General features: G+C 43.7%; 3 protein-coding genes across 3 annotated transcripts in view; 2 read left to right on the top strand and 1 right to left on the bottom strand.

The window, feature by feature from the left end:
- The first annotated feature begins 6,284 nt into the window (after positions 1–6,284).
- Positions 6,285–8,691, top strand: LOC146190920 (uncharacterized). Its single transcript, XM_084601307.1, has 3 exons — positions 6,285–6,668; positions 6,738–6,930; positions 7,903–8,691. The coding sequence occupies exons 1-3, from the start codon at positions 6,418–6,420 to the stop codon at positions 8,689–8,691; spliced, it is 1,233 nt and encodes a 410-aa protein (XP_084457433.1). The 5' UTR covers positions 6,285–6,417.
- A 97-nt stretch (positions 8,692–8,788) lies between these two features.
- On the bottom strand, positions 8,789–22,108 carry LOC146190919 (coiled-coil domain-containing protein 22 homolog). The gene is made up of 14 exons (XM_084601304.1): positions 21,881–22,108; positions 21,546–21,717; positions 21,317–21,449; positions 21,055–21,179; positions 19,556–19,616; positions 16,745–16,896; positions 16,118–16,309; positions 15,547–15,720; positions 14,808–15,044; positions 10,530–10,631; positions 10,358–10,465; positions 9,487–9,582; positions 9,354–9,413; positions 8,789–8,977 (listed from the first exon to the last, which is right to left on the bottom strand). Exons 1-14 carry the CDS (start codon positions 21,928–21,930, stop codon positions 8,789–8,791), a joined length of 1,851 nt encoding a protein of 616 aa, XP_084457430.1. The 5' UTR covers positions 21,931–22,108.
- Positions 22,109–22,263: 155 nt separating this feature from the next.
- Positions 22,264–27,412, top strand: part of LOC146190918 (sodium channel and clathrin linker 1-like) — a 13,264-nt gene continuing 8,115 nt past the window's right edge. Inside the window, exons 1-10 of the mRNA XM_084601309.1 lie at positions 22,264–22,540; positions 22,619–22,691; positions 22,949–23,004; positions 23,085–23,193; positions 23,268–23,339; positions 23,398–23,448; positions 23,523–23,684; positions 24,983–25,074; positions 26,546–26,632; positions 26,995–27,184. Of these exons, the coding sequence (XP_084457435.1) occupies positions 22,503–22,540; positions 22,619–22,691; positions 22,949–23,004; positions 23,085–23,193; positions 23,268–23,339; positions 23,398–23,448; positions 23,523–23,684; positions 24,983–25,074; positions 26,546–26,632; positions 26,995–27,184 (930 nt within the window). The 5' untranslated portion in view covers positions 22,264–22,502. The remainder of the gene's footprint in view (positions 22,541–22,618; positions 22,692–22,948; positions 23,005–23,084; positions 23,194–23,267; positions 23,340–23,397; positions 23,449–23,522; positions 23,685–24,982; positions 25,075–26,545; positions 26,633–26,994; positions 27,185–27,412) is intronic.

Below are 27,412 nucleotides of genomic sequence, written 5' to 3'. Positions count from 1 at the left end.
GCCGTTATTAATGTTCTGCGACGTGGCTAATAAAAATGGTAGGGTTTTAGCATAGTTACACTGAGCCGGACATGCGAACTCCTTTGTTAACAGATGGAAGTTAATGGAGACGATGACATGCAATGCACCAGTAAGAGATTATGCTGAACTCTGCACACGGGGCGATCGGAAAATATTTCATTAAAAACAGTGGCGCTGGCTACGAATAATAGTTGGTTCACAGGAAGGGAAAGGCGCAGTATCTGTCACACTTGTTTCTGTGGACACCTGAACCGCGCCGTAAGGGTAGGGGGAAGGTGGGAGTGAAAGTGGAAAGAGAGAAAGGGGAGCCGCAGGGGAGGGCTGCGAAGTATTTTCGACCACCCGGGGATCTTTAACGTGCGCTGACATCCCACAGCACACGGACGCCTCTTCGTTTCGCCTCCATCGAAACGCAGCCGCCGAGGTCGGGTTCGAACCCGGGCACTCCGGACAGTAGTCGGGCGTCTTACCACTGCACCACCCCGGCGGGGCAAGGCGCTGGCTACGACAAACAGAAAACGTTTCTGGGCTCAAGGAACGCAGTCCCGTGCGTTCAGGTGTCCACAGAACGTCGGACATATACAGCGCCTTTCTTTTCCTGTGAACCAATTATACCCTTTCCTTTCTTTCTGTCGCTCACCTCCGATTTCCTCTGCCTTACTATCCCTTTAGTTTCGCCGCCCCAATTAGGTGTTTCTGATGATTAGATTGCCAATAAACATCTTTTTACTTCCGTTTTTGTTTATTTGAATAAAAACCACTCACTACTACTACTTCCAATTATTCGATTAATATTAGTAACCAATTATTATTAAGTCCACAGCCTCTTTAGGGTATGTCGGTAAGGTCGTGTCCGCAGCCGTTGTGCCATTCTCAGAAGAGTCAGGATCATACGAATGGTAGTGATCGATAGATGATGATATGAGGATGCTGCAGAACAAATTATGCGAATGGGCAGTTGTGCAACCGCGCCTTGTTTATCAAGCCCAATTTCAGCATTTGACAAGGGCACAGTGGGATCGACTTGAGGCTATAAATCGAGAGGCAATGAGGGTCATCACCTGCCTCCCTCGCATTACATCAGTCGTGGCGCTCCAAGAAAACGCACAACTAAACACAATAGATGAACTGCATGGTGCAGCAACGACGTGATGCACGCAAGCTTAAGGCCACACTCTCTCACGCAACGTGCGCTCTGAAGGCTTATGCTTCGAAACATTCAATACTACCACCGCCACTGCCAGTTCTTCCTCCTTGGCGTTTTGTACAGCTGAGCGATAACGAGCCAACTGATTTATGCCGACCAAGAACACAGGAAACGGCGTCGTCACTTCGCGACCGAATTTTTGGAACAAGACGCCCACTTGCCACATGGTTCCATTATAATTTACGTCGACGCAAGCATCAAAGCCTGTGAAGTGATAACAGCAGTTTACTGTCCTAGCAAATCTTCATAAGACGTCAACATTTCAATTACCGGAACCTCCATCTTCTTTTTGTGCGGAACTGCTTGCAGTGCAAGAGGCGCTTCGCTCTGTGACCGCCATTTCCCACGGCCCGTATTATCATACGTACAGATGCCCTCCAGGTGACAAAGCTACTTAGACGAGTTAGTAGTAGCCCGGAAATCTGCCAGAACATACACAGTCTAGCGGCTCGCATACCAAATCGAATTCGTATTGAATGGACCCCGCGTGACCTTTTAAGTGATCAAAGTCAAGTAGATTCTGCGACCCGCCTTTCAAACTCAACATAGACACCGCCAAACCTCATAAAATTGGACAATGCCACCCTGCTTTTAACAAGAAAGGAGCACCTCCGGCGCCGTACACGTGCTCTTATACCTCCGTGTACGGTGCGCCTCCCCCGCGGTCTAACCCGTGCAGAGGAGGTGGCGCTTCGGAGGATTCGAGTTGGGGTGGCCCTAACACCAGCAGTGATCCGAAAGTGGCCACAATTTCGGTATGTATATCCACACCCTGGGTGCCCCATCTGCAAGTCAAGAAATATACATGGTTTTGAATATTTGGGGGCTGGGATTTAAAACATTTCTATGCAAAATCTACTACACCATTCGAGCTGAAATAACGTTCACAAAGTAGTAAAATATCGTCTACGTTATCTGATAAGTGATTCAACATCGGTACTTGCCTAGATTTTCCGAAATCGAGAAAAAACTGCTCTCGGCGGCGTGCACAATTTTCGCAGAAGAGAGTCGAAAAGCTATTTTAACATGGTGCGTCATCTGTCGGGCAGCGAGGCAAGCGCGCCAACGGCCGGGATGGAGCTTGTCTCACTGCTCGACAGATGGCGCGTCATGTTAAAGTAGCTTTTCGACTGTCTTCTGCGAAAATTGTGCACGCCACCGAGAGCAGTTTTTTCTCGATTTCGAGAAATCTAGGCAAGTACCGATGTTGAATCACTTATGAGATAACGTAGACCATATTTTGCTACTTTGTGAACGTAATTTCAGCTCGAATGGGGTTGTAGATTTTGCATAGGATTTTTTTAAAACCCAGCCCCCAAATATTCAAAACCCTGTAGAAGCTGACATCCATCACCTACTGTGGGATTGTCCAGCGTTGAAGCCAACGCGGATCCGGCACCTGGTGGCAGCTGGCCTCTCCCCCCATAATCCGCAGTCATATGCTGCTTGGACACTGGGACCGCATCATCGTTCACTACTCGATTTCATTGCATCAGCCAACCTTTTTTCATTTATTTGACCACACCCTTCATCCATCATAACATTCCTTTTATGCCCTGAGGCAATAAACTTCGCAAAAAAAATTATGCGAATAGGATGATTGGTTAATTAAGTAAGCCCCCCCCCCTCAAATATGTAAAAGTAAAATCAAACATACTTTGACATTAACCATTCTGATAAAGTCGACGTCCAATGGATGTGAGAGCACGCCAACCGGAAGTGGATGTGTGTCTGACGTAGTAATTGGTTGTCAGGAAAGGAAAGGCGCAGTACCTGTAACACTTTCTGTGGACACCTGAACCACGCCGCGAGGCAAGGGAGGAAGGTGAGAGTGAAAGCGGAAAGAGAAAGGGGCGCCATAGTGGAGGGCTGCGGAGTAATTTCGACCACCTGGAGATCTTTAACGTGCGCTGATATAAGGAGGAGGGTGGTTACTCCTGGCCCTACGGGGCTAGGGGAGCTAGCCTGCCACCATATTTTTCTGTTGTAAGCACAGTACAAGAATATACGTCGTTGTAAGCCGTTATTGCACCCGGGGAGGTGGTGAAGGCGTTCCTGGCCGTACGGGACTGGGACGGTAGGTCAACGCCGCTTGCGGCGGGGGCTAGCCAGCCACCGAATTGTATCTCTTGTAGGCCGTCATTGCACCCGCCACTGCTTCGGTGGTGGACAACGGCTGTTGTTGCTGCGCACGCCTTTCTCTAGCTCTTCTTTTTCCTTTCTCCTCTATTTTCTGTCCGCACGAAGCAGCACAGTGGTAAGACGCCCGACTACTGTCCGGAATTCCCGGGTTCGAACCCGACCTCGGCGGCTGTGTTTCGATGGAGGCGAAACGAAGAGGCGTCCGTGTGCTGTGCGATGTCAGCGCACGTTAAAGATCCCCAGGTGGTCGAAATTACACCGTAGCCCTCCACTACGGCTCCTCTTTCTCTCATTCCACTTTAACTCCCACCTTCCTCCCTTCCCTCACGGCGCGGTTCAGGTGTCCACAGAAAACAAGTGAGACAGTTACCGCGCCTTTCCCTTCCAGTGAACCAATTAATTAAGCAGCGGAGGTGTGGAGACGAAACGGTGGCGTCCGTGTGCTTGCGATGTCAGCGCACGTTAAATATACCCATGAGCCTTCCCACTCAATAAAGGACATTCAATCAATCAACCCCAGGTGGTCGAAATTACTCCGCAGCCCTCCACTACCGGCTCCCCTTTCTCTTTCCACTTTCAATCCCACCTTCATCCTTCCCTTACGGCGCGGTTCAGGTGTCCACAGAGCAAGTATGACAGATACTGCGCCTTTCCCTTCCTGTGAACCAATTATAATTAATATAGGCAGCGGAGACGCACGCTCAGCTACAGAGACAGTAGCAGGCCTGTGCATTTCCTTTTCCTTCTTCCTACAGCCACAACAACAACATTGCACTCGCTACCGTTTCGGTGGTGGATGACGGTTGTTGCGACGCGCGTCTTCCTGTCCCTGTTCTTTTGCTTTCTTTATTTTCTCTTCTATCCGCACGAGGCAGTGGAGGTGCCCTGCCGCGGTGGTGCAGTGGTAAGACGCCCGACTACTGTGCCGGAGTTCCCCGACCGCTGCGGCTGCGTTTCGATGGAGGCGAAATGGAGAGACGTCTATTTGCTCTGCGACGTCAGCGCATGTTAAAGATTCTCAAATGGTCGAAATTACTCTGAAGCCCCCCACTAAGGACCTATTTCTCTCTTTCCGCTTTGTTTCACATTTCTCTATTTCATTACGGCGCTGTTGAGATGTCCAAGGAAGAAGTGTGACAGCTATTGCAGCTTTTTTTTTCCCTGTGAACCAATGTGCATTTACTAAAGGCGTAACACCTTGCCCATCTCTGCGCCAGGCTCAACACCACAAATTCGCGGCTGGAGAGTCCTCCTAATTTTTCTAGGCTAACTTTGTTAGGTTTTAGTGATTTCGCACTAAAACCTAATCGTCTATGTCGTCGCCGAAAGTAGACCGGCCGTGGCGCCGCTTTTGCATGGAGGCGACAAAGCAAAGCGTCAGTGTGCAAGTCCCAGGTGGTCGAATTTCCAGGGCCCTCCACGACGATACCTTTCATAGCCTGAGTCGCTTTGCAACGTTAAACCCCATAAACAAAAAAAAAACTGAAAGTAGACGTAAACATGAAATGCATTTAGAGCAGGCGTATCAGGTGGTAAAACTTTAATGTCCAAGAGATACAGGATAGGCGTCAGCGTATCCGCCTAGATAGCGGCCTGGAGCCCTTTGATCCCGACGACATGTTCAGCCAGTCGGGTTACACCTAGCTGAGTTTCAGCGTGTGAGCTCAACAGCAGTCTTCAAAAATTCTTCTGTTTTTGTCTCTTGATCTATTGTTTTGAATTTCTGGACTCGTTCATATCATATGTACCAGATCTGCCCTATCCAGACATAGTTTGCATCTATCTCCGAACTGCTCCGGGTACCACAGGCTAAGGGTAGCTGGGCCCGTTGTTGTCATGGCTGTAGGAAGAAGGAAAAGAAAATGCACGGGCCTGCTACTGGCTCTGTAGCTGAGACACCTCCGCTGCCTCGTGCGGACAGAAGAGAGAAAATAGAGAAGAAAGAAAAAGAAGAGGGAGAGAAAGACGCGCGCCGCAACAGCCGCCGTCCACCACCTAAGCGGTGGCGGGTGCAATGACGGCCTACAACAGAGAAATATTCGGTGGCAGGCTAGCCACCGCCGCAAGCGGCGGTGACCTACCAGTCCCAGCCTCGTAGGGCCAAGAACAGCCACCCTTCACCACCTCCCTCAAGTTGTTGGGCCCGTATTCCGAGTTTGCGTCGTTATCGAAGTGCCACTATTTCGACCTCGAGTCATCTGATTGGTCGAAATTCCGGAATCGGGTGTTGCTGCTACGGAACCGGAAGAGGTGGCAACATCATGTTATGGCGTTTCCACCAATCAGATGACTCGAGGTCGGAGAAATAGCGACACTTTCGATAACGACGCAAACTCGGAATACGCGCCTGCAGGTGCTTTCTTGGTTCTTATTTAGCCTAGCTGCCGATGGGCATTGCATATCCGGTTTAGCCGATAGTTCTGAGTAATCTCTTTATAGCTTACTAGCCTGTCCCTTCTCAGAGTGTACTCAGGGTCAGAGGCAAGCTTATAAGCTCTGCCAAAATAGAAGCCTGGGCGAGTTGGTATGTATACATTCTAAAACAGCGCAAAAGAACAGGGACGAGAGAACGAAACGTACAACACGAGCGCTGACTTTTGTTCTTTTGCGCTGTTTTAGTATGAAATTATAAGCTCCCTCATTTCCCTAAAGCTGGGAGTTGGCTGTTGCCCATACCCAAGTAGCACCGAAGCGTTATAATAACGTTATTCACTTGAGTCAAATTTTGATACAATGTCCTTAATGTCATTTTTTTTTTATAATGTTGCTGAAACGAAAAAGAAAATTCTAACACGTAAAAGTTCAACGTTTGCTTTCTCAAGCTAGAAACTGCCCGAGAAAGCTGCCGCTAAAAACACTGACTTGGCGAAAGAAACCCAAACACAATCTAGCTCACTACTATCATCATCGTTAGAATACACTCGCAGGTAAAATGGCGTCGTCCATAGCAGTCTACTAGCGCTAGCTGAATCTGAAAGCGTGCGCTGTGTGCGCGGTGATCTGTACAAAGGAAAAGTTTTGCCTTGGATCCTCAGCGAGTACTAGCTATGATAAGGTTGTGTTGTTGCATTCTGCGTGATGGCATTGTCAACTCGGCAAATCCCCTTTTTCAGCCGGTCAGACACAGGCACGTCATAACTCGAAACCCTTTCAAGAGGGTCAAACCGCTTGCAGTAGCTTTGCATGAACCTGACCGAAACTTGGAACTAGAGAACGATTCGTATGACTTCGATGACGCGGAAGGAGATCCAGAAGAGCCCTTGGAACATCCTGAACATTACTACGACCAGTATATGGAGTAAGAGCGATCTTGCTGGATAGTTCGTATCGACGTTGTTAACGCTCCCTGATAATTCTTGTTTTCCAGTGAACTCCGCTTGGAACGAAGAAAAGTCAGGAACGCAATTATACGGCGGAAATACTTCAAGGTTCCACCCGAAACAAATCTGCTGACATGGGCAGCAAAACAACAAATCCATTACTTGCACAGTCTTGATCCCGAAGAGTGGACTGCAGAGAAGATATCGGAGTCCTTTCCCATAAGCGTGCAAGGGGTGAAGGTAAGCGGGCGGCGTTTCCACATGTGTCAAAATACGCAGTAGTATGCGGGCGATCTGAGCAGGTTGAAAACCACCACAACGCATGAAGCGCAATGTATGAAATACAAGAGCGAATAGCAAACCTCAGAAGACGCGAGTTCTTTTGTTAACTTGCGTCTTTTTTCAGAGCCCGATTATATTCTGGTTACTGAATCGAGTACCATACATTACAATCCACACTTTTATTACAGGAATAAAAACTATGCAAGTCTGCACGAGTAGATGAACTGTTGCCAAATAGCCTTGAAGTGGCAGCTAAACTGCATTGTTATGCTAGCTATTAGTATTTGCTAGTAAGGTAGAGTGGTGTGCGAGTGTCAGCAAAAGCATGGGTTAATGGACACCTTTTTCACCAGGGTCCCAACCATATAAGACAGCTAGTTTTCCCCACCCTTCTCCTTGCATGTATAAGCGTAATGATGCAGGGTATTGAAGAACATTGTTAGATGCTTGGCAGCTTTTTCGAGAAAGCAATGAATTCTTCTATCTGTCAGTTAAGAGAAGACTGAAGAAAGACAGGGCTTCCTGGCAGCATTCTTCTATCTGTCAGTTAAGAGAAGACTGAAGAAAGACAGGGCTTCCTGGCAGCATATGCGGAACGCTGTGGAAACAGCTGCTCAGAGACCTGTGTGCATCAAGACCACACATCATAGGGCCTGTTCCAGAAATTGATCGCTGTAGTCACTCCCCTATCCGCCTCCAATAGCATAGCTTGCAGGAGGATGCTGTAGAGCAATCACCTGCACTAGTTTTTAGATGAATAAGTGTCAGATTCACTCAGTAGAGTGCATCTGATAACGTTTCTGGGCGGACCGATTACTGTAGTGCTATTTATTCCCATGGAAGTCGTATGCACAGCTGTCTGTTATTTGACACAGTGCATATTTTTGAGTATTTGAGCATAATTGATGCTTAGTTTTCATTATTTTCCAGAAACTGCTCAAGTCCCGGTTCACTGTTGCAACTCCAGAGAGGATTGCCGAACATGATCGAGAGGTGCAGCTCAAGTGGAAGTCATTGAAAACAGGCAAAGGGGACGAAAAGATTTCACCGATCACAAAAGAGTTGTACTTGGATGGCAAGCTTCAAGAAGACCAGTCGTACGTGAATAAGGCACTTCCTGTACCCCCTGAAGACAGTCATTCAAAGGCCCTGCAGCTTTCTGACCTTGCCCCAAAGCCTGGCCAGTACAGCAAACTTATCGCCACCTATATGAAGCTGAAGAACCCCGAAAAGAAGCTACTCAGTAAAAAGCATGTGCAGTCGGAAAACGAACAAGAATACGATGATGCTTATATCGAAGACGTGGCATCTGCAACAACGCTGAGAAAACTGAGCAGTCGTGGTGCCCATGTTCGCTTTGAAGACTACAAGGCTGCAGCTGTCGGGAAGTCCAAGCTTGGAGCTTCAGAGTACGCAAACAGCAGAGAACAGATTCCACACTCAGCTGCAGTGCCTGGGAATGAGGATAAAACTGCAACTCCGGTGAACTCTGCAAAACAACACACAGAGACTTTTGAAATTCTTGAGGCTACTGATGGAAATTCTGCAATGTTTCACCAAGATGGTAGTGCAATTACAGATGGCCAAGGAGTCGATAGAGAAGTACTCAAAAGGCGAATCAAAATTCCAAGTCACCTCAAGAACCGTGGTTCGTCCCTCCACAGAGTTGGAAAGTGCTACTATGACAATGATGGTGAAATACTTTATAAAGTTCCGTGACGAAACCAAGGAGAGTATCATATCTTTATTTTGTACGAGTATATAAATTAACTACAAAAATAACATCTGCACATATTTTATACTTAAGCCGCAACAGTTATTGGCCTTTCAGCTGGGCTAATAGCGATGCATTCTCTTGTTTCATTTGCCTGTAGTCAGCGGTAATCCTCTCCAAATTGGCCGTCACTTTTTTCTGACTCTCTTGCTCTATCTGATCTTCAAGATCACGCATCTCTCTCATAATTGACCCAGTTTCTTCTACTGCTTGCAAAAGCTGGTTTGAATTCTGTAATGCAAAGAAACAAGATTAATCATGATATGCACTGACGACATGAACTTGTGTTGCTGCATAGACTGATATAAAATTTGAACATTTACGAAATAGCATGCATCTCTTAAGCAGCAAAATTCAACCATAATCGAGAAACAGCTGCTAGGCTAGTTGGTTCTAGTTTAATAATGGCTGTTTTGCATAATTTAGCCGTTTCAAAATAAACATGAAGCTTTTTAGCATAGCTTTTTAGAAAGGGTGACTTAACTTTAATTGAAAAACGAAAACAGCTCATCCATGTTTCTGCAAGGTGATCTGGATAGATAATTGTGTGTAGATAATTGGTACTGCCTTTCAACCATATAAAGGATAAGCAAGTTAGGATTCATACCTCATGCACAGAAGCAAGATACTTGTAGGCCCTTCGCACAGCTTCATCTTTCTTGGCATCCTTTTAAGAGAACATAGCACAGAATTAGGACAAAGCATCAAAGAATAGCAATGCAATGCTTGGCTAGGCTGACCTTAAATATGAGCTCATCCGTGACTGTAAAGGTCCTGTCCAGCTTCCCAGTCAACTGGTTGATTTCTTTCTGCAAGCTTCTTGTGTCCAGCAAGACCTGAAACATTTGACAGCATCACACAGCATAAGGTCAGTCAGAGTATCGACTTGGATACAAATAAATATAAAGTGTTGCTACAAGCGCTTTAGACAAATGATTATGCTGCAACAATGTCATATCTAAAATTTATGACAAGTTTGATTTATGGTGCTTACCTAATGTCCCTAACTGATTCTGGCTATGAGGAATGCTATAGTGGAGGGCTCCAGATAATTTCGTCACCTGGGGTCTCCATCCAAACATGGCCGCCCTAACAGGTTTGAGTCCGGGTACCCCGAATTGGTAGTGAAGTGCCCACAAAATTTTTCACGCCTCGTGACAAGAGCAGTTTTATCCCCATGACTCTTTCAGTACTGCCAATGCAAGCACTCTTCAAATTCAAGACAGAACAGATGTTAAAATATCCATAAACATAAAAACTATGCCCTACACTGATATTCTAGCTATATACTTTAAGAAGTTTCGTGTGTTTAGAGTTGCCACTTTAAGAAGTTTCGTGTGTTTAGAGTTGCCAAGCTGCACGCAGGATTTCCACTATGCTAAGCTTTACCTTAAGTTACAGATATTTATTTGCGAGTCTACGTTTAATGAACTGGCATTTAGTTGCAAGCAATTTACTCTTGCGACAAGGCAGAAATATGGGTAGATTGATATACCTCAATTAAAACAGACGAGGGACTAGAGAGATTTGGCATGTGTCATCTTCTTCCTCGTTCTACATTCGTGTGCCATGTTTTCTACTCTTGAGCCCTACATGCAGGCTCACTCTTACCTTGGCAATTTCTTCCTTCTGTTTCTTAATGTTGCCAACAATCTCGGTGATGCGCTTGGTGTAGGAGGAGCGGTTAACGTCCTTGGGCAGTTTCTCGTACTCGCTGACCTAAGGATTAGAACATTTTTTTCAGACTTCTGCAGAAGTGAATTCCTTCAAGGCAAGCACATACCAATTGTTTGTGCAACTCCTCCTTGGTGCGTGCCTGCTCAGAGATGTCCCGCATCTTGTCCTTCATAGCTTTGATCTCTTCCAGCTTTTGCTGAGTTTCATTCTGAAGAAGGAAACATGTACAATCAGCATAACTGATGCATCATTTCAATTGCAGGTAACAGCAGTGAAAACAAAACTATGTGAGCCTTCAATGTAAATACAATTTTCAAGAGGAAGTTTTTCCCATAGACAACTAACTGCCTTGTTTAGTTTGGTTTGTGGGGTTTAACGTCCCAAAGCGATTCAGGCTACGAGAGACGCCGTAGTGGAGGGCTCCGAAAATTTCGACCACCTGGGGTTCTTTAACATGCACTGACATCGCACAGCACACAGTCGCCTTGCTTTTCGTCTCCATTGAAAAACCGGCTGCTGCGGCCGGGATTCGATCCCGCGTCCTTGGGCACAGTAGTCGAGCATCCTAACCACTGCACCACCATGGCAGGGCAACTAACTGCCTTGTCTCTAGTATGTTTTGTTTTTTGCATTAACTATCTGTGCACAGAATGGGAGCTTAAGCTGGCGGATGGGGTACTCGCTGACTTGAACACCGTATATGACAGCAGCAACAAACTGTACCAAAGACAAAGCCAGATAAACGCTGCTACAAAAGCTCGTATTTCCTTAAGAATAAAACACCCGGGTACCACATACAATCCTACATCTGTGTCTGATGGCTCTAGTAAAAAGCCTAATTTTTCAGAAAATTCTTCAATCAGTTAGTTTAAGCATAGAGGCGGGAATCACGCTGTTTCGGCCTGTTGTGAGCTTGCATAATGAACACTGGCAACAGCACGCAGGAATTTACTTTGGTCATCCCATGGCGTGAAGGACATGCCGGAAATGAGCATAGCAAAAACATTCACAAACAGCACCAGTGTTGACTTTTGTGTCCTTCCCCTGCTCGGCCAAAGTGAGGAAGCAGTCTGGTGCCATAAAGTTTTCAGTGGGGGGAGTGTTTCTGGGGTCGCTCCACTGCCATATTAGTAAGAGGCGGTTACGCTGCATGTTGCGTGCGTACGGCCAGTAAGGGAAAGCCAACTTAATTAAGGAACACTGAGGACAACGAAGTAAACATTTATCACGTGGTTCTTTCTTGCTACGCTGATATTTATACAGCAGCGAAATGCTCATTAATCGCAGAAAAAATTGGCTTTAATGATCTATCCGCCACATGATTCAATTTCTTGACATCCTTACAGACTAAAAAGGGTCGCTATTAGCGGTATGCGAATATTGGAATTTTCAAATATGCATGTCTTAAAGGGCCAGGCCACTGTCCACCCTCCGGTCGAAAATATTTTCTTCCCCAGTGACTGTGAGACTTCGCCCCCAGAACGCAACGGTGCAAAATGTTATTGAAATTTCACTTTCCAGCCCGGTCGTCTAGCCTCTGCAACCCAAATTCCCCTTCCTCTTCCGCATTTGGTGGGAGGTGGGGTGTGGCACTCTGTGCCCGTGAAAACAAAACGGGCTAGAGAGCGCGCCGCTGCATTCATTGCATTCAGTCCAACCGTAGCGAGTGAAAAGTGCGCAGCGAGCGGCGCACACAATTAATCGTGTACGCCCATTCTTCACCCGTCAGTCAGCGAGACGGACCTATGGATGTTATCGCTACTCTGACGTCAGCCTAGCGGCTCATAGAGAATAAGGAAGCTGGTTTACCGAAGGGGAGGATGAGAGAGCCTTGATTTCTATTTTTGCTGCTTTGCGGCGCACGTGTCGCTGTAGCATTTTGCACAGACTATCTCCAGTACCTGATCGCAGCATTGGGCTCCTTTGCTTAAAAAGTCATACCCTGGACAGTGGCCCTTTAAAAAAATGCCTTCAGATATTAAATATCTGGTCAGTGAAAAAAAGAAAAGAAGCCTGAAAATTAGAAACCAGCAAACACTGTTTGTGAAAATTCACTTGGTATTAGCAAATAAAATTAACCCAGAATTGTACAGAAGTGTATACCAAAGAAAAAAATCAAGTATGAATCTTTTACAGAGTTCTGTACATATTGTCCTTTTTTTTTTTTGTGCAAGAAGGACTAGCAGGAAACTGGGTGAAGCTGTCATATTGGTATTGAATACAGTAAACTCTCATTAATTCAGCCTTCAAGCTCGTGACACCTGCAAATGGTGTTCAGCATTTTAGAGGAAAGCGAAGTGAGAATGACGTTTTCTCCTGGGTTTGTGAAGTGGTTCGCTTTGCATACACCGTTGAGAAGGTCCTCCTCCCAAAAGGGACGGTCTCCCTGCACAAAATGGCCCTGCCGCGTTTTGACGATGCTTCACTGCATGGTTGACGCGAGAAAACATTGCGGTGAAGCGCGCAGTACGATGAATTCTAAATTTCTCGGTGTATTCGGTAACATTTGAATATCAGTTTTCCAAATACGAATCGAATAACATATTCGATTCATATTCACACACCAGTAGTCGTTATCCTTTTGACAGGATTGATGACGTGGCCTGCAACCAAAAATTACTGCAGATACAAAAAAAAAAAAAAAAAAAAAAAAAAAAAAAAAAAAAAAAAGGAATGGTACCGTGATTAGTATGCGGTACCGTACGAATACATGCCAAATTGTATTTATCCTCACAGTCTCCTTGAAAATGTTTCCAATGAGTGTAGATTTCATATCTGGAACTGCGATACTGGGCTCACCTTCCGTATTTGGCAGCCATCAACACAGTTGTGTAATCTTAATGAAAGAAGGAAAGAATCGGAAAGCTGAATAATTATTTGCCTAACTGTCTTTGATTGCATTCAATCACTGATAGATATATATGTATGGTGGTGGTACGCCCTGTAACAATAAATGTGGCAATTTCCGGCCAATAAATCACACCTGTGTATTAGTCACGGTTCCCTGCAAAATGCACCTTTTCCGAAAATAAAGAGAAAACAAGTCACACCAGTGTATCAGATGCACCTGTTCATTCAGTATACTACACTAAAAGGCGCACTGAGGATCCCTTTCTTGGAGATTGTGAAGATAGCAGCGTGCGTGAACTGCCTACACAGGCGATCCCTCAAGCTCTGAGAAGCATCTTCTTGCCACGACCCGCCTTCATTGTTGGCTTCGTTGGCCGGAGCACTTTTTTGGGTTTGCGTTGGCCGCTGATAATCTTTTCACTCACATCAAACTGTCTACCTGCTGCTCAGTTCTCGATCTGCAGCGTATATTTAATGGCACGCAACTTCAGTTTTGCATCCTAGCTTCTTTGCTTCGCAGGTGGCGTCATATTGAGTAAGAACAACACACAGTATGTGCAACGCTGAAATCAAAGCTTTCAAGAATATTACTGGAGTCGATGCAGCATTCAGTCCGGTTGTGAGATTGTGATCTGTCACATAATACCTATTCAAAGGTTAACATCTTAAATATTCAGGTTTAGCATAGCACTCCAACTATGCAGTCGAAGGAATGGTTTGGTTTGGCTTACGGGGTTTAACGTCCCAAAGCTACTCGGGGTTTGAGGGGTGCCGCAGTGGAGGGCTCAGGAAATTTCGGCTACCTGAGGTTCTTTACTGTGCACTGACATCACACAGTATACAGGCAATTTGCTTTCAAACTCCATCAAAAAGCAGCCCACTGTGGTCAGAATCGCACCTACTTCTTTTTAATTGAAAGCACACTAGTCCCGCTAGTCAATCACAAAGTACTTCCTTAATACGTGAAAGCACCATAAGGAAAAAAGCTCTCATGCAGCATCTTGTATTTTATACCTCAACTCAACCATGCACATTCTGCACCTTGTGGATACCAACATATATGGGTTCTTTGCTCAACATCTTTGCATCCCTTTAGGTTATATTATACTTATAATTATATTATATTTACATTATATTATTTATATTATAGTTATAATATATTATAGTTGTATTAAGAAATATTCAGTGCTGGAATTTTCACTGAAGCTTATTCAGTGCAAATTCTTTTCACCATTGCATCAGTCCTATTTTTTATTATTATTTTTATAATTTTATCACTTTCCACACAAATGTGCTCAGTTTGTGCATACCTCTCTCTACTATGATCAACATCTTATTCTCTCTAGTTCCTAACAGTACTGTTAGGTAAATATTTTTTCCTTCCTTCCTTCCTTTTTTTTTTTCTTTGCTCAGAAAATGTGTCCTTCTGGGCTTTCCTTTTCCCTGTTGTGCACAACTTGCAGAAGCAAACGGATGAAAGCAGTACGAGAACATAACACCTGGGAAAATGCAGTCACTCCTACTGAATACTTACAAGGCGTTTTGAGCACTGTTCCTTGAGCTGGCGGTATTCTTCTATCAAGGGTGCCCTGTGCTTCTCCCACTGCATTGATAAGCTGACTAGTTTCTGAGCAGCAGCATCGATTTTCGCCTGCAGTTTGGCGATGTTCTCGTCTGCATTTGGAAGAAGTGCTAGTGCCTTGTGTTCCAGCTCATTCTGGCTCTCAAGTTCCAACTTTTGTGACTTTTTCTTCTCTATGTCACCAGTGATCTGCAAAACAGCAGAAAGCACCCTTGGTAATCATGAACATGCAGTGACATCCAAGCCCACATTCCCCCTCTCTCTCTCTCTCTCTCTCTTAAAAATTGTTAAATTTGGAGAAAAGCTTTAAAACAAACAGAATAAGCCTTTTATTGTTAAGAATTGCACAAATATCCTGCAATGCTACTTCACCTTTGTAAATGTGAAAATCATGCAAAGCTCATCTAGCAGTAATTTTCTGACACCTTTGACTTTTGAGAGCAGTGACATTAGTGAACAAATGCACACATTATTCAGTGTAAAACGAAATAATTCTGACTCTTAAAAAAAAATTGTGCAATATGTGAGATTTTGTTATAAATAAAGTATAACAGAAGTGACAAGAAATGCTATGATCATGACATGACTGCTTGTTCCTTTGCACAATAGCACAGTCCAGAAATTATCTGCATTAGCTGTTTCTGACAACTTGTCAGTCATAGAAGACGGGCAAGACAGAGTACCAGCTCACCTGCTGCAAAGCAGCCGACACCTCTTTCTCTTGACCTTCTAGCTGACTGAGAACTTCAGAGATGCTCTCCAGTTGACTCTGCATCTGCTTGACCTTTGCCTCGGCCTCTTCTTCCGAGCTCTGCTTTGGCAGCGCCGACGGGGAACTCGATCCCAACATTTGCTTCGGCTCATCCTGCAAAACAAGTGGACATTGCACACTTGTCTTTTCCACGGCACTGCTGCTCACTAAAACTGAAAATGATTTCCGATTATGATTTCGGCCACCTGGTGCATGCACTTTAAAATGGGCTCAAGTGTGCAAAGCACATCACTCGGCACCAGGTTTGCATATGCTTCAGAGACTTACAAGGAGGAGGAAACAACTTTATACAACACACTATTAAGCGTCGAGAATGTCCTGGGCCAGAGTCACCAAGGCCAACTGGTCTTTCAGCCGGTCAGAGGCTAACCAAGCCCGCCACGTTGGGGGAGGAGAGTGTGGAAAGTGAGGTGACTGTATTGCAACAATGTTGCATCCTTGAAGCAACACAGTTTTTCGCAGAAAAGTGCGAGCAGTACTGATAGCATACCTTTGTGAACTGCAGCTTCTCGGTCCTAGTGAACTTTGACTCCCTGGTGGTCATGCGGTTCTCGATTTGTGGGGAAAGTGACGCCAAAAGCTTTGACACATCTACCCTGGATAGCTCTGATGAGAGAAGCGACTGCTGAAAAGCGTCGGCCACCCGCTTCTGGATGCGTTCTTTCTTCCGCTGCCTGTGCTCCTGTGAGAGGAACCAAAACATAGCCGCTCTTTTCACTGCTGGCCTGTGCATCTACAGCAGTGAGCACAGAAGCGTCCAAAGAATGCCGGACAAGAAAAAAAAAAAAAAGAAAAACTGCTGCTGGCACAAGCACTGAAGCGTAAAAGCCACCCATTAATGATAACTACTCGATAAGAAGCATACTGAACAATTGCACACTGTACTTTACTGCTGCAAATGCGAAATTGCACATGGCTTGTTGAATAAATATCCCTGTGCTTATTATAACCACTGACACCACTTCAGTGCGTGTTGAAATGCTATCACTATCGTTAGATGTTAAATTCCTGTTTACAGCCATACGGCCATAAATAAACTCTGTTGCTCAAGTAGCCAATGCCCCACTTCTGATAATCTGCTGAGTGGTAACTGTCACACATACAAATTAGTGATTACTTGTTGAGAGCCTTTTGAGAGAACGCCAGCTTGATGGAGCTCCGCTTCTTGGTCTTGTGTCGCAGCTGCAGCAGCTGCATTGGTCTCAAACACTGAAGCAGCGAGCATTCTCGTGTCCAAGGTCTGCCTCCACAGTGGCTCCAGCAGAGAAGCTGGGACAAATAACGCAAACAACAGAAATAAACACTTAAATCGATACAGTAGGGCTTTACAAATCCCAATCGACATATAGAAAACTGGAGTAGTATTTGTTATAATTTAGCTTTCCAGCAGGTGTCCATGTATTAGTTCCTTTCAAATTTTTATATTTATACCTCCAATGCCCCGGTAGGGATGTTCATATAAACCTTTTCAAAAAGTGGTCGTGGGCACTGCCATATTACATACTGGACTGTGCTGCTAGCACAGGAAAAGCTGAGGATTATCTCCCCCAAACCTGCCTCACAGCCCAGTCAAACCAGTTTCGCCGAGGTTCGTGATAAGGTCTATAGACAAAACAAGTGTAGTACAAAGGAGGCGACTGCTATAAAAGCTGCAAAAATTACTGTCTTCCTCTGCATGTTGAACCAGCAAATATTCCCACTAATGCACGCTGCACATAGCTGTCCTTAGGGCAAAAAGAAAATTACATGGCAACTCTACGGTGCCAAGTTATTTCACCAGCCTGCGTGCCATTGTACTGAAGCAAAAATTGGCCATGGTTTAGCTCTGGTTAAACCGGGTTGAATTGCGTTAGCAATACCTCCATGGCTGCGCTTATGGTTCAGCATGTAGTGTACCTCATGGTGTAGCTTGAGATGTTAAAGCGGGGCTTTATACGTGGGCTGGCAGGAGCTGCCAATCAGCTTGCCAGGACCCTGGCATTCACGTTACCCCTATAGGTCACTAAGGCACGTTCATACGGCTTGGTTAAAGCCGTATTCGGCTCGGCTGCAGATCAAGTTCAAACGTGGCCCTTACCGGGACTATGCGACGGACTGAAACCTGGCGCAGTATTGCTAACGCAATAAAAAGTTCTGACGGCATTCAAGATGTGCGAGCCACTTCATAACGTTGCCACGTGACCCGTACAAGTGTAAAGTGAGAACACACAATTTCAAAACAAGCGTGCCTGAACGTGCACAAGAGTAAAAACCACAATCTCTGATAAGATTAGTTCAAAAAAGTCAAGTGACGAGTTCACAACACAAAAATTTAGAAGATCAACTTTCACTGTGATTTCACCAAGCATTACCGTGCACTATTTATGAAAGCAAGAGCGCAGTGAAGCTTGTTGACAGAACATTCCAGAAAAGCTCCATAGGAAACTAATTTCTGCATGTGCCACGTTCAATACGACTTGAAAATCGCCTTTAGTGCAATCTATTGTCATCTAGCATACTGCATTCCAATGAGAGGCTTCACTTAAAGGGACTGGGAACCCGCTTCAAAGATTTCTGGTGAATATGTTAATAGGTAGACCAAATGCTTTCGAGAATTCACACTAAGTATGAGTCCTCGAAATGGAGCAGGCAATTTACCATTATTATTTAGAAGCCATGTTCATAAAATTCGTGGGGTGCTTGATCACAACATATTGACTTTTTTTTTTGTTACTATTTTTCTAAACGTAAGTCACAACTATGATGTTGTTAGGGTGAAGGTCAATCCACCAGATGCTGCCATTTGCTGAAACCACAAAATGATGGGCACGCAAAACTCATTTGCTTGTATTGCTGGGCAAACCCATTTGTCTAAGTGAGCTAAGTTCTGGGACTATATTTGGAATCACCTGTGCCTTCACACACATGGTTCTGACATGTAACTTCGAGCAGTCGCACCCTGAGCCCGTGGTCCATTACTGCACAAAACTAGAGATGTAGTGTGCATGAAGGCGAAGGCCCACATGCAAGAGACTAAACAGGACAACCAGAAGTTGGCAAACCAAGCATTGGTTGTTGAACAGATCTGCAGTGAGCTGATTTTGTGAATAAAAAATCAACTGATTATTGTGTTCATAATTCCTTGAAACACCATATGCAATTGTAGAAACAAGTTGCGCACAGAAGGACACACACAGGAAAAATAAACACAGGTAGGCATAAAGAGCGCAAACTATCAACTGGTTTATTACTCGTTTAAGCCTGCATTTATAGGCAGTGTACACGCATGCCTACAAAAAGATAGGTGCGGAAAGAATCTTTCCCTTGCCAACTTCTTCCTTGTCTTCAACAACGTTATGGTTATGAAAAGGATGAAGGATAAGTTCATCATCATCAGCCTGACTATGCCCACTGCAGGGCGAAGGCCTCTCCCATATTTCTCCAATTAGCCCTGTTCTGTGCTAGCTGCATCGACTTGACCCCTGTGAACTTCTTAACCTCATCCGCCCACCTAACTTTCTGCCTCCCCCTGCTACACTTTCCTTTCCTTGGAATCAAGTTTGTTACCTTAAGCGACCATCGGTTATCCTCTCTTCGCACTGCATGTCCTGCCCATGCCCGAGGATAAGTTAGCAAGGGAAATTTATGAAGCATGTGCAATCAGTGACTCAGGAGACCAATGTGTCAGTATGCCTTCAGTGGTATTGTTAAAGAAAGAATTAGAATTTCTGCGCAAACCGGCAGGACGTTAAAGACAAGGAAGAAGTTTGGCTGCAGATGTGAAGTGAAAGGGGAAGATGTGCGGGTTCTGGTCAATACAGTTGTCAGTGCAGCGTTGTCCTTGTGTTTGTGTGTGCTTCTTATGTTTTTTGTTGTTACCTACTCTGCTGCCTTCTTCTAACTGGTAAATTACCTGAACGCTTTAATGCTCACAGTGCTGTTCTCTTACCTGAATGAGATCCAGAAAGAGAAAGTTTGCATGTTCTCAGGGTACTTGAATTACTGTATTCCTGAAAAGGGGAAAGAAAAAAAAAAGAATCCTATACTTTGTACCTGTTCCCAAATTCTTTAGAAAAATGCAAGCAACCTGTGGGACCCACAAATTGTTCATTTACATTTTCACTCTTGACAAAACAAACAAATGAGCCCCCCCCCCAAGCTTGGTGCACAAAAAGCAACAAACTAGAATAACATTAAAAATTGCAATAACAATATATAAGAGGCACTGTTATTTTCTATCTTTCATATTTCAGTAAATATCAACAGCGCAAGACAAACTATCAGGATGTGGATTTTATTTTTACATGCATAAGAAACTAGCCGGACAGTGCAATCTTGAAGAAAAGAAGTGCAACCAAGCTACATGTAGTTGTTATGCAACAATGTTAATGACGTGCAGTGAACAGAGGATGTGCACAATGCACCATCAATGCAGAAAACATTAATTAAACTTGAAAAACGCTAAATTTCGATGAAAAAAAAAAAAAATGAAGACATGCTCCAAAGATTGACTTTACCAAACTGCTAGCATTATGGTGAACTTTTTATTTTACAAGTTAGCTTTTACTCATTCACATTCTGCAGCCTGCTTGCTTTTAGCAATTACTCTCTCTAATGAGAGCACTTGCATGCTTTCCTAAAAACGCTCTGGTGCGAAAATTGCACCTAGACGAAACTTAAACTTTTAACTTACAGATTAATGATTAAAGATTAACAGCTTACTTCCTTCCTATTCATTATGTTGCTTTGGTCAGCCAGCCAAGAACTATATGACCTGAAATAAAACACTAGAACAAGCAAGACTCGATGAGCGATGCACAGTATGACGTTATAAAATGCATCAAGTCTGTCTGCTGCCACTTGACATTTCAGACAGCTTAACAGAGGCTTCTCTAAATTAAAAATACTGCATGTAAATCTATTTTTCTCAGCTTTAAGGACCAAGTCTATGCCAACAATGCAACGTTTTTCATTTAACTTCTCTGCAAGAGTGCAAAGGCATCATGGCCAAAGAATGCCATCGCCAATGTCCTTTGCATACATGAGTTGGGTTCAAAGAACAATTTGCCCAGGTATTTGGTCTCAGGAAAGCTAAACACTAGTCCAGGAGAAAGCCTGACCCCATTCGAAGTTTAGTCAGTACCCAGCACCGCTGCACGTACGCATAAATCCAAGCACCTCTTATATACGGTGGAAGGGGCTCATAGACCCCCTGAAAATGCCGTGTTATTCTGTGCATGCTCGCATGTATGGAATACCTAACATTATTTGTAAATTGCCTAGGCATTCTTCTGTGCACCAACATTTCTACGAAGCCTAGAATCCTCTACGGGATTCATCCACCCACAATCAATTAGTGTAAATGTATCATTTGCTTTGGGAGTAAGTACGTAAAGTGAAGAGATTAAAAAGTCAGAACGGAATGATCCAGGCTCGACCGAAGCTTACCTCTTTCCACCAATGGCCTGCTCTCCACCGCACACCACTTTTCTTGCAATAGTTTGGAAGCCAAGGTGCTTTCAGCTGCCTGGCAATCTGCTCCGACACTGACCTCGAAATCAAAGCCGCGGTTCCTGCATGGCAGATAATCCAAAATGCGAATGAGCAGAGAATTTGTAGTCACTACACAGCCCGATCGCTAAGGACACATTGGTGGCGACGCTAAATAGAGCGATCGCAAGTCTGCTTAAAAGAATCGAGCCTTACTTACCGAGCTGCTGGTCCACGGCCTTTTCACTCTCCTTTGGCAATTTCTCGAAAAGAAACATGAATATCCTTCTCATTTCGGCTTCATTTGAATACAGAAACGTTTGATAGCCGAGGTCACCCTTAAATCCCAACTCCTGAAAACGTGTCACGCAAGCCAGTGCATTAGTTTCGTTGCAGTCAAAAGTACCGGGAAACTGTCACTACAGTTGACATGAAACTCGTGGACTTACGATGCAGGCGTTCGCCAGGGTCATGCCTAAGTTATAGCGTTCAACCATATTTGTAGAAATGTGTAAGGGCAGTTCTTTATCAGGCGATATCAAGCGAAGACAACGCACGACTCCTTCAACTGTGATCTCAGTCGTGAACTGCTTGAGAGATACGATGTCTTCGTCGAACTCACTGAGAAGCATAGGGACGATAACAAAAAAACACGTTTAATCTTGGTTAGCTCTGCACTTCTGTTAGAAATGAACAACGGCAGAGGTACTGATTCCGAAATAATGCATCAAACATGCGAACTACATCCATGCCCGAATTTTGTTGTGGTAATGCTGCCACTCACCAACCGATCTGCCGCAGTGCGTGTATTATAATTTGGTCCACTTCCTCCATCGTTACTTTTGCAAGTAAGAAACCGCACTACGCGGGAGCAGATGTGTGCCTTCTACGTTCACGTTTCTCACGTCGTCGAAACGATGCCACTGTGCGATGCGAGGATGCGTGGATGAGTGTGCCTCCCGATCAAGGCGCTAGCGCTACCACTTGGCGCACACCGCCCACCGCTACTGTTCCGTCCATAGGTCGCACAGATCCCGTCCATTCCGCCCGTTCCGTTGATACATTCATACTCTCCGTATTTGTTGGTCGTCTTAATGGTCAGTTCCTCCTAATAAAAATAAATCCTCACTACGGAAAGTATGAGCATAAAAGCTGCAATCAGTCAATTTTATCAATTTTTATCCAAAACTCAGGAACGTACGCACGCGAGGGCGCGCAGGCGCGCAAGAGTAGCCGCTTTGTTTACAATTATCTGTGGCTGCAGCGGCTCGTTTGAACCGCGGAGGCGTGTCAACTTCGCGCTTATGTATACTAATAACTTGCGATCACTGTGCATTCGACGCTTGCAAAATTAATTCCGCGCAGTATTCTGGCTAAGCAGAAGCGGATTTTGTGGACCTTGAATTATGAATACTCGTAATCGTCGTGGAGACGTGTCTCTCAGGTACAAGAGCGTAATAGTGGTTTCTGTGCGCCGTGGTTTCCTTCTTTCATTCTCTTTTTATTCACTTATATATTCCAGGAGGTACGAACCGTTCTTGAAAGAATATGATACGTTACTGCGCTACATACTTACCGAAGTTCAGCACCTTCAGGTAAGTATGCAAATACAGGCATCCGTTATTTGGGAGCCGTAATTCCAATGCACTGACTACTTGCCAGATAGAGAGCAAACATCACTCACAAAGAGTATGATTGTCTATGTTTATTGACGAGTAATTTAATATCGGGATTTTTCTAGATTTGGTGTCTTTACAAGTCGAGCAGATAAACATGGACGTCTGTATGCTAGTGAATCGAAGTAAATATGACAACATTAATTTATTTTTTGCATTTCTTCCCCATCTTTCAGAGAGAAATAGTAGCATTCAAGAAAGCAGCTCTCATTCTCGTTGCAAGTAATCGCTGGTATGTGCTTCGTTGGTTTTATTTTTTTTTTTTTAATGTCAGATAACTTGGGTAGCTTTCTTTGCCCTTCTTTTTAATAGCCTCCATCGAGATTTGAGGCGCCAAGTGGAAGTGAATTTATCATCCGATCCATCCTGTACTAATAAACTCATTAAGGACCTTCAATCCCACCTGGACATTGTTTTAGAAGTAAGTTCTGGTTTCGATGAAGAAAATCGAACGTACTTTTCTCTTTACATGCCCATCTGAATATTTTGCGACAGGAAAAAAATGTCACATCCAAGATGCTGCAGACAGCACTACAGGAGATTGACCATCTTGAAAATCAACTGGAGGTAAAATGCTAAATTCTATTGAAATTCTGTCAGAATTAACTTTAAGCCTTCTTTCCAGGAGAAGAAGGAATATGTTGACAAAGAAACGTTTCTGCAAAACATAAAAAAGGCGAGTGTTTCAAGCAAACTTCATTCTAATGAGCTCAGCAATACTTCAAATGTGCGCTTATTTTTGTATTCTAGGTCAGAGTTGACTATGAAAACAAGAGTGCTAGATTGGAGCATGAACTGGACGAAACAAGAAATGAGCTCTTTGAGACTCACAAAAGTCTTCATGATGCAGAGCTACGACTCGCACGCTACAGTGAGCCTGTATGTGTCATCCAAAACAATCTACAGGAGAAGGTAATAAAAAAGTTGCAAACAGTGAACACAATTATTACCAACAACTCTTTGTCATCACATGTCAATGAGTTGTCCTTTCTCATTCTACAAGGTGTTTCAACAAGCATCTTCGAAAATTTCCAAAAATAAGGTTTGGTTTGGTTTATGGGACAAAAAATAAGTAGTTCATAATAAAAAAGAAATGTTTGCAGGAGCAAACTCTCAGCTTCGATGGATACAGTTTAGTGCAAAACTCTTCCAGTCATACAATTATTTAACTAAAACTCCAAAATTAGGTTTTGAATTAATGCAGCCCAGTTGTTAGTGCCATTAGGGGAGTTTGAAGCTGTGAACAACACTATGCCATATTGGTTTTTGAAATAACAAAAATGATCTAATGTCCTGCAGTGCAAGTAATTCCGTTGGTTTCTCTACATGAAACCAATTTGAGCACATTAGAGTGCAGAAAGCTTGGTGCAGATGCGACGTGTGCTAATTGCGCATTGCAGTGACTGCGGTGCCAAATTCAAACTGCAAGTGGTATCATGCTATGTTGTGCAACATTATGCTTCTCAGCCTGCTGATAGGGAAAAGCACAGTTGTCACCAACTGTGTGATCGTTATTTTTGAGTGTGACAGAACAAAATAAAAAGCATGACGCAGCGCAGTAAAGCAGACAGTTCAAATTTGGCTCCGTGGTCACTGCAAAATGTCAATAACGGATTTCCTGTTTGCACCGAGCTTTCTGCACGTCCAGTACAATGTTTCAAATTCATGCGGAAAAAGCACTGGATTCCTTTGTGCTGCAGGGCTTTAGAAAGTGAGTTTTTTTTTTTTCAGTTTTTGGAACTATCAGGGTATTGAACTCCTCAGCGGCACTAACTGCCAAACTTTTTAAATTAAGAGATTAGTGTTATAGGTAGTTATTTATATAATTAGGAAGGCTCTGATGTAATTTACATACGCTAAGGCTGAGAGTTTGTTCCTGCAGATAATTTTTTTCTGTTTCAAACTCCTTAATTTAAGGAATTTTGGAAAGATTAAGTGGCGTTTTTTTTTACATGCTTATCCAATACATGTTTCTGAGTTGCTTCCTTGAATACTATTTTTTAACTCGGGCTAAAAAAATAAAATGAGTGAAGTATGCACAGTGCTGAGTCATAATGATCTCTATGACTTGACTATTATTAATCTGCAGATATCTGCACCATTTCAGAATGAAAGTGTTGAGGTCACACATATGTTTTTGTAAGACTTCACTGAAGCAAATTTTATAGTGAGAAATATTATAAAAAGCAAGTATGTATTCTTAATTTCAGGAAAAAGAACTTGATGAGGCTCTGCAGTGCCTACAGCAAACACAGGAGAAACTCATTTTGACACAAGAAGAGCAGACAGATACCATTACAAGGTACAAGTTTGCAGCACACTTTGCAGTGACAACTCGTTAATTCAGGCTCATTTGATTTGAGCTGATAACTTGGTTCTATCAACATCATTTTAGAAGGGTGCATAACTGCATAAGTTCAACAAATTTGCAGCCCTCCTGGAATGTAAAGCGATTCGTTCCTGGGTTTTCGTGCGATAGTATAGAAGCCCCATAAGGAAACAAACGACATAACACCTACTTGTCAGGGTGCAGAATCAAATCCCGGCTGCGGCAGCCCCTTTTCGATGGAGGCAAAAAGCAAGGCGCCCGTGTGCTGTGCAATGTCAGTGCATGTTATAGAACCTCAGGTGGTCAAAATTTCCGGAGCCCTCCGCTACGGTGCCTCTCATATAGCCTGAGTCACTTGGGACGTTAAACCCCTCAAACCACAGGTGGCAAAGTAGAGAGAAAAAACTGTCTCTCCACTTGTAGGCTTAGAAAGCCAGAAGGTGCATTGATTAAGGAAGATGCAACCTGAGGGTGGTTGCCATGGGAACAACCTGGCAGATGGCTACCATGAAAAGTGGAGGAAAGTGGAATTATATTTCACTGAAATCTGAGCCCTTCGTGTCATTGCATTATAATTAAACCCCCTGTAATTTGGTCAATCCATGTAAAGGCATCATCAGATTCTAATGCTGTCGCATTGACAACATGTAATGTAATTAGGCATTCCCATGGCAAAAATTCTGGGGCAAGAAAATCAAGTGCTACGTTCTACTTAAAATGATGGTACAAATATTGGCAATGAAAAAGTGCCATAACATTAGTTGTTGTTTTTTTTTTACTGATTAGTCATAATATTTTTAGAAAGCTCTAAATGGTATTGTTCAAGTTGACAAAAAAAAAAATTTGCTGAATGCCATGTTCCCCCTTAACACAATGACCATTCTGGTTGTGTAGTACCTGAAAAGGGCCAACATACCAAGAGTTAGTAGCTCTTGATGCTCTGCAGTATTGATAACACACCCGATCTGTATGTACTATTATGTCTCACTTCTAAGATGCAGTTTCAAACTTATGCCAAGGTTGAAAAACAGGTTGAAAAACAGGTTGAAAATCAACAGCATTGAACTGATAAGACTTCTTTAATGTAAGTAAAAACATCAGCTCGTGTCCATGCAGTACTGTTAGCTTTTTGCCCTGCTTAACTACAATTTCTTGAATGAATTTTCAGGTACAAATCAGGTTTAATCCGGGTTTATTTCTTTATATAGTATGCAGCACTGTACAACCGAAGTGATATCTCATCAGTGGTATGCAAAGAAAATAACCTACATGCTTTAAGACATCCAACTGTGTCACAACAATTGTCTGGTTTTCAAATTATTGCAGCACTGGGAGAAGGATAAAGTCCTTAAGTATACATTGTCTGCATGTGTTTATGTCCTTATATGCATTCATGAGCAAAATTAAGACTGCTCCTTTTTTTTTTTTTTTTCTCATTTTTCAGACTCGCAGCAGTTGAGGCTCAGCTCAGTAAGCTTAAAAAAGAACATGCTAATCAATTGCAAGATTTCAAGGCCTGTCAGAACCGAAGGTTTGTACATATACTTCTGCGATACTGTGAATACTGTGAGCACCTGGGATCCAACACACACCTTTTTGTGCAGACTGAGAAGCGTTAAATCTAATGCCAACCAAAGAAAAATTCGAGTAGTAAATGGTCTATCTTGTGTTTCACTTTTGCGGTGTGGTCAGAGCCTTCTGTGCCATTTTTTACACAGGAGCTGCAGCACTTCCATTAGGTGTTGGAATCTTTAAGTTCAGTGAAGTCATAAAAAGTGAGCAACCTATGTTCACTGATGCTGTCGTATGATACATTGTGTACAAATTTTCTCTTCAAATTGCATTAGGAATGCAGATTTGGGAGCCTTGTATCTTTCTCTTATTTCCTCACAGCCAGGCATTGCAAGACCAGCTAAGCCTAACTTTGGAGCATGCTCAAGAAGGAGTCGCTGTTGCAGAGCAGGCACTCCTTGAGAAGCAAGAAGCACAGCTGAAGAGTGAACTGCTTCAAAATGAAATAATGGAGCTTCGAAAATCACTTGAATCTGTTGTGGAGGAAGCCGGTCACCATACTGCAAGTGAGGTGAAGTATTCACAGCTTGAACTCGCTGTGCATGCTTACAGCGGGCAAATTCAATGGTCCCTGTATTCTGGACGCGCCATAAAACACGCACTGTTATTCATTTGAACAGTATTGAAAAAGACTTAAAAGGAAGGTGATGAACGGGCATCGTTGTTGGCATTATGCTCGTAAGCAACATGAAAATGCTAGATTTGAATGCAAAAGGTTTTAACTAAGTGCTCTAAAAAG

Source organism: Amblyomma maculatum, chromosome 4 (genome assembly GCF_055883805.1).
Source record: "Amblyomma maculatum isolate TAMU_Amacu chromosome 4, ASM5588380v1, whole genome shotgun sequence".
In the NCBI taxonomy this organism is placed as follows: domain Eukaryota; kingdom Metazoa; phylum Arthropoda; class Arachnida; order Ixodida; family Ixodidae; genus Amblyomma; species Amblyomma maculatum.
This window is presented reverse-complemented; position numbering and strand designations above follow the sequence as displayed.